The sequence below is a fragment of the Cordyceps militaris genome, assembly GCF_000225605.1.
Source record: "Cordyceps militaris CM01 unplaced genomic scaffold CCM_S00002, whole genome shotgun sequence".
In the NCBI taxonomy this organism is placed as follows: Eukaryota; Fungi; Ascomycota; class Sordariomycetes; order Hypocreales; family Cordycipitaceae; genus Cordyceps; species Cordyceps militaris.
This window is the reverse complement of record NW_006271970.1, coordinates 2456506-2467852: the sequence shown is the minus strand read 5'-3', so window position 1 is coordinate 2467852 and position 11347 is coordinate 2456506. Positions and strand designations below refer to the sequence as shown.

The following is an 11347-nucleotide window of genomic DNA, read 5'->3' as shown; positions in this document are numbered from 1 at the left end:
GACCTCGACGGTGACAACTTCCGCGGCAACAACTTCAGCGGTAACAACTAGCCAGTCGGCGGTAACAACTAGCCAGCAGTCGGCGGTAACAACCAGCCAGCAGTCGACGGTAACAACCTCGACGGTGACAACTTCGGCGGTGACAACTTCAGCGGTAACAACTAGCCAGCAATCGGCGGTAACAACCAGCCAGCAGTCGATAGAAACCAGCAACACCCAGTCGATACCTCCTCAGCCCAAGGGCACAACTACCAGTATTTTGACGTCTTCGAAGCCCTCTGAGAATACAGGTAGCTCTACCGTCAGTTCGTCCACGGCGGCGGAAACTAGCAGCCCGCTCACCACATCGTCCTCACAACCAGGCCATGGTGCCTGCATCGCCCCTTCTACAACGACGTCGATGGCAGCTAGGGCACACGCTGCCTTGAAAGTGAGGGCAAAAGGCAGCTACAAGCGCTTCTACGCTGGCATCGCCGTTGATGTGGCCTATCTCCCCGTGCGGCCCTGCCAAATTGAAATCTTTCTTGACAAGTGGCGCGCCGGCAGCATGGCCATTATGAAAATGCCAGAGCGGGGTGTCGTTTATGACTCAATTTCGCTCAAGGATGCCATCGCCTCGGCAAAGCTCGGTGGTGTTGCGGATGACGAGCTACTCCGCCGGATCCAGACGCGAATCAGCGCAAATCTTCGCAAGGTAAGAGTGATTCATATTTTGTCAAACTTTTTTTTTTTTAAATACTAACACAGTCAGCCTGATGGCGGGAGCATTAGTGTGACTGAACTTTCTGGCCTCAAGGTCGAGGTTGAGGTAGTGGAAATGGTTGCTGCCTCATCGGACTTGGAACTGCCCACAGTGATCAAGTCGGACAAGCATGTAGTGCTTGATAAGTCAGTGTCGGGCAGTGCTGCTCATTAGTGGGAATATTTTGCGAAACTCGGCAGCCTTTATACTTTTATTTGTCGCTATTATGGTTGGAATTTGTGTAGAGTTCTTTCACTGACAATAAAGGTCAGAAATGTAATATTTAACTATAATAAATTCACGCGGTTGCTTTTAGATTCCGGATGACGAAGAAGAGACAAGGTTCTCTTACTGTGAGTAGTATTTATTATTACGAGAATGTGTGTCGGATGTTGGTCAAGTTTATACAGCTGACTGGCGCAAGACGTTTGACTCACACACGATCAAGTCTCGGTGTTGATTTGTGGTAAATTCCCCAAAATAATAATAATAATAATAATAATAATAGCGATATCAATTCTCTTGAGCAGCCAAACACCTTGATAAGTGCCCAATTGCCCAAGACTCATCATCCACAGTGACTCTTTTATCTTTTATACCCCGCTAGCCCCCACGGCTGTCCCGCTTTGGGCTGCCATGCAGGCCTTGACCTCGACCCCTCCATGGCAAAGCGTAAAAAATTATCGCGATAAGATAAAAAAGGCGGTGTTGCCTCTTCCTTGACCACCACCAACCACTTCCACAAACACATTGATTCAATCTGGGTTTTCATATTTTATTGCAAACGACGACATCATGGCGGCCCTCATTGATGCCACCGCATCGCCCGCGGCACCCCACGAACCCCCATATACCTACACCGCCAATAACGGCTACCACCAGACCGACGAGATCCCCGCCGAGCTGCGCACACGACAGGATGCCCCGCAGTCGACTGAACACGACGACGAGGACCTCGACGACATCTTCCAAGAAGACGACGATTACGACGACGACGCCAACGATGTAGACACCGGGGACTGGGACGGCGCCTCGGGCGACCTGACCAAGTCCTACAACCGCCAGCGGCAGCACAACCCTAACGGAGGCGTGCCCCTCGCCCGCGGCAACCAGCAGAAGCCCTCGGCCAACACATTTGCCAGCATCGACGACCAGGTCTCGGCGCTCTCCAAGCACGCCGGCAAGATCCGCCTCGACGACGTCAAGCAGACCGAGGACAAGACCAAGGACAAGGCCGACCGCGCCACCAGCGAGCAGGTCCTGGACCAGCGCACGCGCATGATCCTCCTGCAGATGATCAACCGCGGCTTCGTCAGCGAGGTCCACGGCGCCATCAGCACCGGCAAGGAGGCCAACGTGTACGGCGCCGTCCACATCGACGACGCCACCGGCGCGCCCACCCACCGCGCCATCAAGGTCTACAAGACGGCCATCCTCGTCTTCAAGGACCGCGAGCGCTACATCACCGGCGAGCACCGCTTCCGCGGCGGCTTCGACAAGGGCAACAACCGCAAGATGGTCAAGCTGTGGGCCGAGAAGGAGTACCGCAACCTGCGCCGCATCCACGCCGCCCGCATCCCCTGCCCGGAGCCCCTCGCCCTCAAGCTGCACGTGCTCGTCATGGGCTTCCTTGGCGACCACAAGGGCTGGGCGTACCCGCGCCTGCGCGATGCCGTCCTCACCGGCGAGCACCTTGACGACCAGTGGCGCCGTCTCTACGTCCAGTGCCTTGGCCTGATGCGCCGCATGTACCAGGTCTGCCGCCTCGTCCACGCCGATCTGAGCGAGTACAACATCCTCTACCACGACGGGCAGCTCTACATCATTGACGTCTCGCAGAGCGTCGAGCCCGACCACCCGCGCTCGCTCGAGTTCCTCCGCATGGACATCAAGAACGTCGGCGACTTTTTCCGCCGCAAGGGCGTCGATACGCTCGCCGACCGCGCCATCTTCGACTTTATCACCGCCGGCGCCGGCCCCACAGAGGAGCCCGCCATGTCCGCCGCCATCGACACGTTGTACGAGAGCAACGTGGCCGCCGAGGACGAGGACCACGCCGCGCGCATCGAGGTCGACAACGAAGTCTTCCGCAACCAGTACATCCCGCAGACGCTCGAGCAGGTCTACGACATTGAAAAGGACGCCGCCAAGGTCCGCATGGGCCAGGGCAAGGACCTCGTCTACAGCAACCTTCTGGCCGAGCAGGTCGTCAAGGACAAGGCCGGCGGCGAGGACGGCGCCGACGCCGACGCGGAGGGCTCCGGGGAGGGCGTCTCCCTCGGCAGCAGCTCCGACTCCGACTCTGACGAGGACGACGAGAGCCGCTTCGAAAAGGGCACTCCTCGCGGCCGTCGCTTCGAGGACAAGAACGAGAAGCGCGAGCACAAGCAGGCCGTCAAGGAGGCCAAGCGTGAGAAGCGCAAGGACAAGATTCCCAAGCACCTCAAGAAGCAAATGGTGTCTAGCACGTCTCGAAAGAAGAAATAATCTCTGTCCAGAAAATAGGAAAGAAATAGAAACGCCCTCTCGAACACAAGGATACGACAAGTCTTTGACGGAGCAGAAAAAAAAAAAAAGAGTTTACGCGATGAGAATGATTTATTATTGCGACATGTTTTACGAGATGATTTCATAAACAAAACCACAGAACAGCATAGAACTGGCGTTATTCGGAATTTCAAAATTCGTGGTTTCTTTTTTCGCCTTGCCTTTTTTCATCCCTGGTGGACGGACGACAAGATCTTCATCATCATCTGTATGGGCGGGGGGTGGGAACAAATCGAATGATGAGCACACACAAGTCGTCGGGAAACTTTGGTCAACTTGATAACGCCTTGTGGGAAACTTTGCCCCGGTTTACGCACGCAAGCCGCGCGCCGTAACCGTTTGCTTTGTTTTTTCTGCTGGCGGTTTTCTTGTTTACTACCTGGCGATCCGATTATGGCATGCGAGCAGCTTTACAAACTGCGAATGCTGATGACGACTCAAAGAGAGCACTGACGATTTTGATGACGGGGGGTCTCAAAGAAGAAAGAGAAAACCGGAAATAAGACATTTGCCCTCTGCTCACCACTGTAGTTCTTCCATTCAACAAATCTTGTCATAGGGCAACAGTATACACATACATGCAATTTACATCACAGGGTCCTCTCTCTTGCTCAAAAGTACAGCTGATGATGCGGCTGCCCTGGTGGAGGCTGCGCCAAAAAGTCAAAACTCATGGGCTCGGCGCCAGGGTTCCAAGGATCTGGCGATTCTGTGCACCCACGACACATTAGTAGTCAACTCAGATTTTTGGGGTGTGAGCATGCACGACATACCTCCCCAGATGGATTCGTATAGATCCATGGGCGCCATCAGCTGCGGCCCCTCTGCGTTGAGCCCATCAAAGCCAACCGGCATTGGCACTTGCTGCGTTCCAGGTAGAGAGCTGAAGAATGAATATTAGCCAAAATGAGTCACATAAGGTAAATGGGGGTGGGTACGCCACTTTTGAAAATCCTGAAGTGATGCGCCGTTTTGCATCTCCGCCATTGCCAGCGCCGCATCTTCGCGCGGATCTGAACCGGGCGGGATGACGCGGTATTGTTGATATAGCGGCAGGCCTTGCACACCAGGAGGTAGCTGCATCGCCGGCGTGCGGGTGCCACTGCCGCCGGCAGACGACTCGCCGTCGCGCTTAAAGGTGTTTGTAATGGACCCGTGATCGTAGATGCTCTTGAGCGCCGTGAGCGCGCGCCACAGCGGACCAGACAGCTCGATATCCTTGTCCGTGCGGACGACGTGCGGTTCCGGCGAGCTGACATCTTTGGCGGCCGTAGCTGAGAGAGCCGCAATGAGGTCACCTTGCAGCTGCCGCACCACGGGGTCGGCTCGCGTGTCGCACAAGATGCCGAGCAGGAGCGCAGAAGAGAGACCGTGGTAGGTAAAGGCCCAGCTGCGTGTTGGGATGACGGACAGCTGGTGCATGGCCAGAAACATCTTGACGGTTTCGGTGAGGTTGACGACGCATCTTGCCGCGAGTGTCTTTTTCTGTTCCGGCCCCAGGTTGCAGTTTCTTCGGAGTGCTGGTCTGCAGGCCACTGAGATGACAAAGGATGTGTGCAGTCGAATGGCAAAATACTGCAGACGGTCAAGTGCCGTCTTGCACTTGTCCTTGTCCTTCATATGCGCGGATGCTCGAGTGCGCAAGGCTTCGACCGTGTCGCAATTCTCTACTATCTCAGCATACGAAGGCGTGGCCATGGCGTCTGGATTCAAACGCCTCGATATGATCTCGATAAGATGATACATCATCTCGAGATATGCGTACTCGCCGCCCGATGATTGGATCTTGACAGGAATTGAACAACTTGGGAAATTTGTCATTGGTGATCTACCAAGCTATTAGTCGCACAATCTCAGCAAACAAAGATTCTTCCTCGCCTACCTGTCAAAAGAAAGAGACGTAAGGGTGTCGTGCCAAACGCATTTCCACCACAGTTTTCTTCGTGTAGTCTCCTTTATATTGGGCTCGCCATTTTCGTTCGTGTCTGGGACATTTGGTCGATGAAGTCCCAATGACTGTGCTAGCCGGCACGTCAGACCAGTGAGCGCCCAAGACGCTTCAGCCTTCATGTCATTGAGGAGTGTGAAGCTCATCAAGAGCAACGCCTGGATGGAATCGAAAGACGGCCTGTGTCTTGTGTTAGCGCTTCCTTTTGCACAAATAACCGACGGGACCAATTTACCGTAACAGAAAGTTTGCGAGGCGGAGGAAGTGGAAGGCGATTTGTAGGTATTTCTGAGAATCACGAGTGCGGATGTGGTATGGCGATTCGTGGTACTGAGAGCCGACTGCCAAAACGGCAAAGAGAATGGCCAGCCAGGACGCAGACACAGGCCTCGAAGTGTTTGGTTTTGACGCATTGCGCGAGCGTTCCTCTAGATACACCATGAGCTTCGACTCGAAATCGTCAATGTCGACCACAAATCCCCAAAATGGCTGCGGAATCTCCTTGTACGACCGAAATAGTCTACATTCACGTCAGCGAGATGCGTCGGGAGCTTGATATCAGATGGGCCTACCGCATGACTTCTCGATCCGAAGGGAGCTCGGTCGAAATATCCTGTGCTATGCGGTGCAAGTGCCGCTGGGACATGAGCGGAAAGGGCGCGGAATTGTCCAGGCCCAGTATGGACCTCATGTCTCTTCGAAAGTCGACGCTATCGTTCTTGTCGCTGGGTGTAGACTGCTCACGGAGCAACGCGGGAATACTGTTCTGGCCGACGTAGCGATCGCTCACGGGCTCTGCTTCATCTAGGTTCCCTACGACTCACGTTAGAAATGCGCACTCGCGGGTATTAATCGAGCAAGTCGTACCGATGGCTCGCGGCCAGCTCTCTTGACGATCCGACTTGCGAGACGATTCCTGCTCCTGCTCCTGCTCCTCCTCCGGCTCCGAGTGCTGTCTCTTCCGGCTGCCGGGTGCCGATGAGGCGGTATTGCCGGGTTTGTTTGGTGCCGCGGCGCGATTCGGCTTATATGAACAGAGCTGCGGATGTTCACGCCTTACACAGTTCTCGCATGGGTGCTTGTTGTCGCACTTTACTTTACGCTGTCGGCACGGCCAGCAGGCGGTCCCTATACAGATCGAATCCGCGTCAGTTTTTTTTTTGTCATTTTTTTCGGACAATTTCAAGACGAATAAAAATATCCGAGCAACGGCGTGGGAGAGCGAGCCTACCGTAGCGCACCTTGCGGTGGGAATGGATGATGCGGCTGACCTCTTCCGGCGTCAGGTCATTGACGCCGCCATCGTCGGCGGCACCGTCAGCCATGGTGCATCGAGAGTCACACAGGCAGCCCTATACTATGTCTTGGATCAACGAATTGCACAAACGCGCGATTCCGAGATCGCGAAGTTGGCTCGGGCGATGCGGAGGTGACCCAGTTGGCAAATGCCGAAAGCCGAGAAAGAGCGAAACGGCCGCGATGATAAAAGAAGTGGGGGGCGTGTTAATGAGGGCAGAAGGACAGTGCGTAGTGGTTCAAGCACTGCTAACTACGCACGGTGTACTTGCAACAGTCTCAACGAACAAATGGTCGGATTCTTACTATACCTTTTTCGTTTCTTTATTCGCTATTATCAATAGGTTCTGCAATGCATGCTATAATACTTGACTAATACTGCAGGTTCTCTTGCCTCGACTTCGCCGCACTATATCGCCGCTGCTGTTATACAGCTGACCGCGACCGTTGCATTGTCGCTCCTCCAAGCCCAAAACGGAGAGGATCGCTGCTGCTTGTGAAGAGATATGCGCAAATACATTGCAGTGAACAAGCTGATTGTCTTCAGCTAACAATGTATGCGGGTCTAACTACTTCAGCTCCCTGTACTCCGGATAAGACGGCAAGGCAACTAGTTGGCAGTATTAGCCTGATATGTCATTATGTCTTATAAATATCATAGCGTATAATATCAATCATCGTTTATTTTAAATATAATTGTGCTTTATAATGGCATATGTAGGTCCTTGAAAAGAGTAATGTCGTTCTTGTGCTCAATCCAGCCAAGATCTGTCTACAACCTTCCTTCGTGATGCGCACCGCTTTGATCACTGCCCTGCCGGGTATTCTGCTGGCGGCAAATACTGTTTCTGCGACCGTGGTTACTGACCAGCCTGCAATCGCGAATGGCAATTTTTTTGACTATGTGATAGTTGGCGCCGGTCTGTCTGGCCTGGTAGTTGCGAACAAGGTATCGTGTTACTGGGCGGGTTCGCTTTTCCCGGATGCATTCTCACGCGGTCCTTTAGCTCAGCGCCCAAAACCACTCTACGCTGGTCATTGAGGCCGGCCCAGACGGCTCATGGAACAATCTAGTCCGATACGCCGACGATTTGACCTACCCGCCCGTGTTCTGCAACTGGAACTATCCACGATACGACGACAACGGGCACAGGATGTCGCAGACTATTTCTGCAGGCCGCTGCATTGGCGGCTCGACTTCTAGTACGTCGCCTCGCTTGACTAAAGACAGTTGCTCACACTTTCAGTCAACGGGATGGTGTGGTATAGGCCGACTCGAGCCGAAATGGACAGGCTTGAAACGTTGGGAAATCCGGGTTGGAACTGGGAAACGCTTGAACCAGTAAGGAATCACACTGGCGTTCATGATGGAGCACTGCTGATGTTGACAAGCTGATGGAAGCCGCGGAGCGCAACATACCGCCGACTAAAGAGCAGGTTTTGCAAGGTGCATCGTACGATCCAGATGTACATGGCTACCACGGGTTGGTCAATACATCGTTTCCAGTAAGGCACGAGCTCCGGCCGAGAGAATTTGCTAACGAGGAGAATAGATGCCGATGAGAATACCACGGGCCGTACGGCTATATAAAGAAGCACTTCCGGAGGTATTCCCGGGTTTGAGCGTAGGAAATGACTTGTCTAACCGAACATCCTCCATATCTGCATCTACGTCCTGGACCATCTGGCCAGAGACGTCGACAGGAAAAATGCGTCGGTGTTCTGCAGCAGATGCGCTTCTTTGGGCGCCTTCGCAGCAGCGACAGAGATTGACAGTATTGGCAAACCACACAGTCACCAGAATCCTCTTCGACCATGGTACAACAGCTCGAGGGGTGGTCTTCACCGACGCTACTTCTACAGACGGGCACAGAAACAAGTATACAGTACGAGCCCGGAAAGGTGTCATTTTGGCGGCCGGCACGTTGGGGAGTGCCCCGATTCTGGAGCGATCAGGAATTGGGAGTCGCGAGATTTTGGCAGCCGCTAAAGTACAGCTACTGGTTGATCTTCCAGGCGTGGGTGCCAATCTCAATGTAAATATACCCAATCGAAACGTTCGCCTCAAAGTTAATTCCGAAAGGACCAACCTGGATCGGCCGCGTCGGCACTGGTCTCAGAGCGCTATCAAAATGACACTTCCCTGATAGATGGTCGCCACATTTTTGGTCCAGAGATCTCCCTAGTCAATATTGACCAAATCTGGCAGACTGGTACGTATTATCCTGTTGCCAATTGGATTCATGAGCTGATGACTGCCAAGGCGCCTCATCTATGGTGGCAGCTCTTGCAGAGCCATCCAGTCTAGAGTCACGAGCTCAGGCTTTGGTGAGCTCTGGCGCTGCAGTGAACATCGAAGGAGCTAAAATGATCCTCAATACGACCATTGAGCTTATTCTCGAGAACAGACGTGAGTTCGATCCCAACCTCCGCAGCAGTGGTTTCATGCTGACCCATCGCAGTACCCATTGCAGAGGTCGTGGCGGAGAGCTACGCAACATCTCTCAACACCCCATTCTGGCCACTCATGCCCCTTTCCAGAGGCCATATCCATATTGCTTCCTCTGACCCATTTCAGACTGCCATCATTACTCCTCGTTTCCTGACCGATACTTTCGATCAGCAAGTGGGAGTAGCAACCGCCAGGCGACTACGCAATCTGTTTTCCAACAAGGCATTTGAGGATATTGTTGAGAATGCGTACCAATATCCCCCCCTAGGTCCAAATGCGACAGATGCAGAGTATCTCGGGTGGCTACAGGAAACCGTCTTGGGAGCAAGTCACTGGATTGGAGCAACGGCCATGCTGCCACGAGCGCTCGGCGGTGTTGTAGATGCACGCTTGCGGTGAGTGTGATTACCAGTGTTTGAAAATACCAAGCGACTAACTTTAAAAGGGTCTATGGAACAAAGAATCTTCGTGTTGTTGATGCTGGTATTTTGCCGTTGCCGCTGACTTCGCATCCCATGTCTACTCTGTACGCTGTAGCACAAAGAGCGGCGCAGTTGATTCTCGAAGATTGATCAATAGTACCTCTCTATTTGGAGACAATTCCGTACCAAATCAGTCCCATTACGCAGCCGAGTAGGATCGTCGTAGGCGGGTTCAGACCAAACCAGTAGCCCCCAACGTACGACGTCGCCGTCACCACCACCCACCACGGCTCGACCGCCATGCTTGTCCCTTGCTGAAACCCCTCGGCGATGTAGCCAATCTGCCAGATCCTGTAGACGGCCGTGTAGATCATGCCCACGGCAACCGCATTGAGTCCCTTCAGGAAGGACTTGACGCCCGGCGAGCCACGCACGGCGCCCCAAACACCCATTGTCCCGTGCACCATGACGAGCCCCGGCGCAAAGATGCCGACGAACCCGAGCACGGCGCCGAGCACCGGGGAGAAGCCATTGTTCCGCGCGACCAGGGCGCCGAGGTACACGGCAAAGTTGAAGTTGGGGCCGGGAAAGCTCTGCTGGATGGCCAGGCCGATGAGGAAGTCGCGCGGCAGCACCCAGCCCTCGGCGACGACGTACTCGCGCAGCAGCGGGATGACGACGGGCCCGCCGCCAAAGATGATGGTGCCGGCGAGGTACATGTTGGCGAAGAAGCGGAAGGCGAGCGAGGCGCGCGCCGCGTTGGCCGTGCCCCGGAGCACCATGACCACGACAAAGGACACGAGGAAGAGGCCGATGATGCCCAGGCCGACCTTCCACGACATGGTGAGCTGGTGGCTGGCAGGGACAACGCGGGCGTCTTCATCGCTGCCCTCTTGCGTCTGCAGAGGCAGCGCTCGCGCGCCGGCCATCTCGTCGCTGACCACGTCGTGGTTCGCCGCAACGTCACTCGGGCGGGCGCCGCCGCCGCCGAAGCCGTCCATCTCGACGTGCCTGCTCTCGCTCTGGTCCCCCGGGGCGCGCCGCCCGGTTCGCTTGATGACGCGGACGGCGGCCGCAAACGACTTGTGCAGCCAGCGAAAATCGTGCACGACGGCCACGATGCCGCCCGCCAGAATGAGGAGCGGAAAGTACCACAGCGCGTTGTACAGCAGGCCGGCGGCGGCGCCGGCAAAGACCAGGAGCCGCGTCATCTTGTCCGTGATGATCTTCTCCGAGAGCTGCACGGCGGCGAGGAGGATGATGCCGACCGTCGCGGCGTTGAGCCCGGACAGGAGCGCGTAGACCGGCGCTGGCAGCGACGCGCCGATGCGGCCCACGCCGAGCGCGAGGCCAAACATGCCGAGCGCGCCCGGGAGGCTCCATAGGAAAAAGCACAGCACGGCCGGGAGGAGGCCGTCGTGCAGCAGGTTGATGCAGTAGTGCATCTTGGTGCTGGCCGGGCCGGAGAGCGCCTGGGAGACGCTGAAGAGCTCTTGATACTGGGGGGGTCATTGTCAGAGTTGCTGCAGTCGGGCTGCCGAGATGCTGCTACGTACGATTTGCTCGTCGATCCATTGCAGCTTTTCGACGTAGAGAGTATGGAACTGCGACAAGTCAGTGTCTGCGTTCAAAGTCGTGCCTCGTCTCCGAAGGGCGAGCCACTTACAATCTTGAAATGAACAGGGGGACCGCCGAAAGAGGTGAATCCGAGACTCCAATTGTGCTTCACACTGTCCCATAAACGCGCCTTCAAGTTCCGGCCTTCACGTGGTGTCAACATTGTCGCGTCCAGCTCGAGTTTTCAGAGTCCAAAGTCACCGCCTCGAAAAGTCGGCAAGCTTGCCAGTGTGAGGTTTTCAGCACAGGAGTCATCTTATTGCGCAATTGGGTGGCTTGCCGCTAGAATGATGGTGCGGGCACGTGTGCTTGGCACAGTCAGT

At 55.0% G+C, this 11347-nt stretch overlaps 5 protein-coding genes across 5 annotated transcripts in view; 3 read left to right on the top strand and 2 right to left on the bottom strand.

Moving 5' to 3' along the window:
* CCM_02697 (tyrosinase precursor) overlaps positions 1-916 on the top strand; it is a gene marked incomplete at both ends in the record, with an annotated part of 2196 nt that extends 1280 nt beyond the window's left edge. Inside the window, 2 exons of the mRNA XM_006667849.1 lie at positions 170-694; positions 797-916. Coding sequence (XP_006667912.1) covers positions 170-694; positions 797-916 — 645 coding nt within the window. The remainder of the gene's footprint in view (positions 1-169; positions 695-796) is intronic.
* Positions 917-1537: 621 nt separating this feature from the next.
* On the top strand, positions 1538-3229 carry CCM_02696 (serine/threonine-protein kinase RIO1; the record flags this gene model as incomplete). The annotated part of the gene is made up of 1 exon (XM_006667848.1): positions 1538-3229. The coding sequence occupies one exon, from the start codon at positions 1538-1540 to the stop codon at positions 3227-3229; it is 1692 nt and encodes a 563-aa protein (XP_006667911.1).
* Positions 3230-3900: 671 nt separating this feature from the next.
* On the bottom strand, positions 3901-6562 carry CCM_02695 (Fungal specific transcription factor; the record flags this gene model as incomplete). The annotated part of the gene is made up of 8 exons (XM_006667847.1): positions 3901-3998; positions 4063-4172; positions 4233-5117; positions 5172-5417; positions 5473-5757; positions 5810-6050; positions 6105-6365; positions 6469-6562. The coding sequence occupies 8 exons, from the start codon at positions 6560-6562 to the stop codon at positions 3901-3903; spliced, it is 2220 nt and encodes a 739-aa protein (XP_006667910.1).
* A 761-nt stretch (positions 6563-7323) lies between these two features.
* Positions 7324-9384, top strand: CCM_02694 (glucose oxidase; the record flags this gene model as incomplete). Its single annotated transcript, XM_006667846.1, has 5 exons — positions 7324-7482; positions 7541-7736; positions 8684-8746; positions 8797-8943; positions 8996-9384. The coding sequence occupies 5 exons, from the start codon at positions 7324-7326 to the stop codon at positions 9382-9384; spliced, it is 954 nt and encodes a 317-aa protein (XP_006667909.1).
* Positions 9385-9571: 187 nt separating this feature from the next.
* On the bottom strand, positions 9572-11187 carry CCM_02693 (chromate ion transporter; the record flags this gene model as incomplete). Its single annotated transcript, XM_006667845.1, has 3 exons — positions 9572-10906; positions 10964-11011; positions 11074-11187. 3 exons carry the CDS (start codon positions 11185-11187, stop codon positions 9572-9574), a joined length of 1497 nt encoding a protein of 498 aa, XP_006667908.1.
* Between the last annotated feature and the right edge of the window lie 160 nt (positions 11188-11347).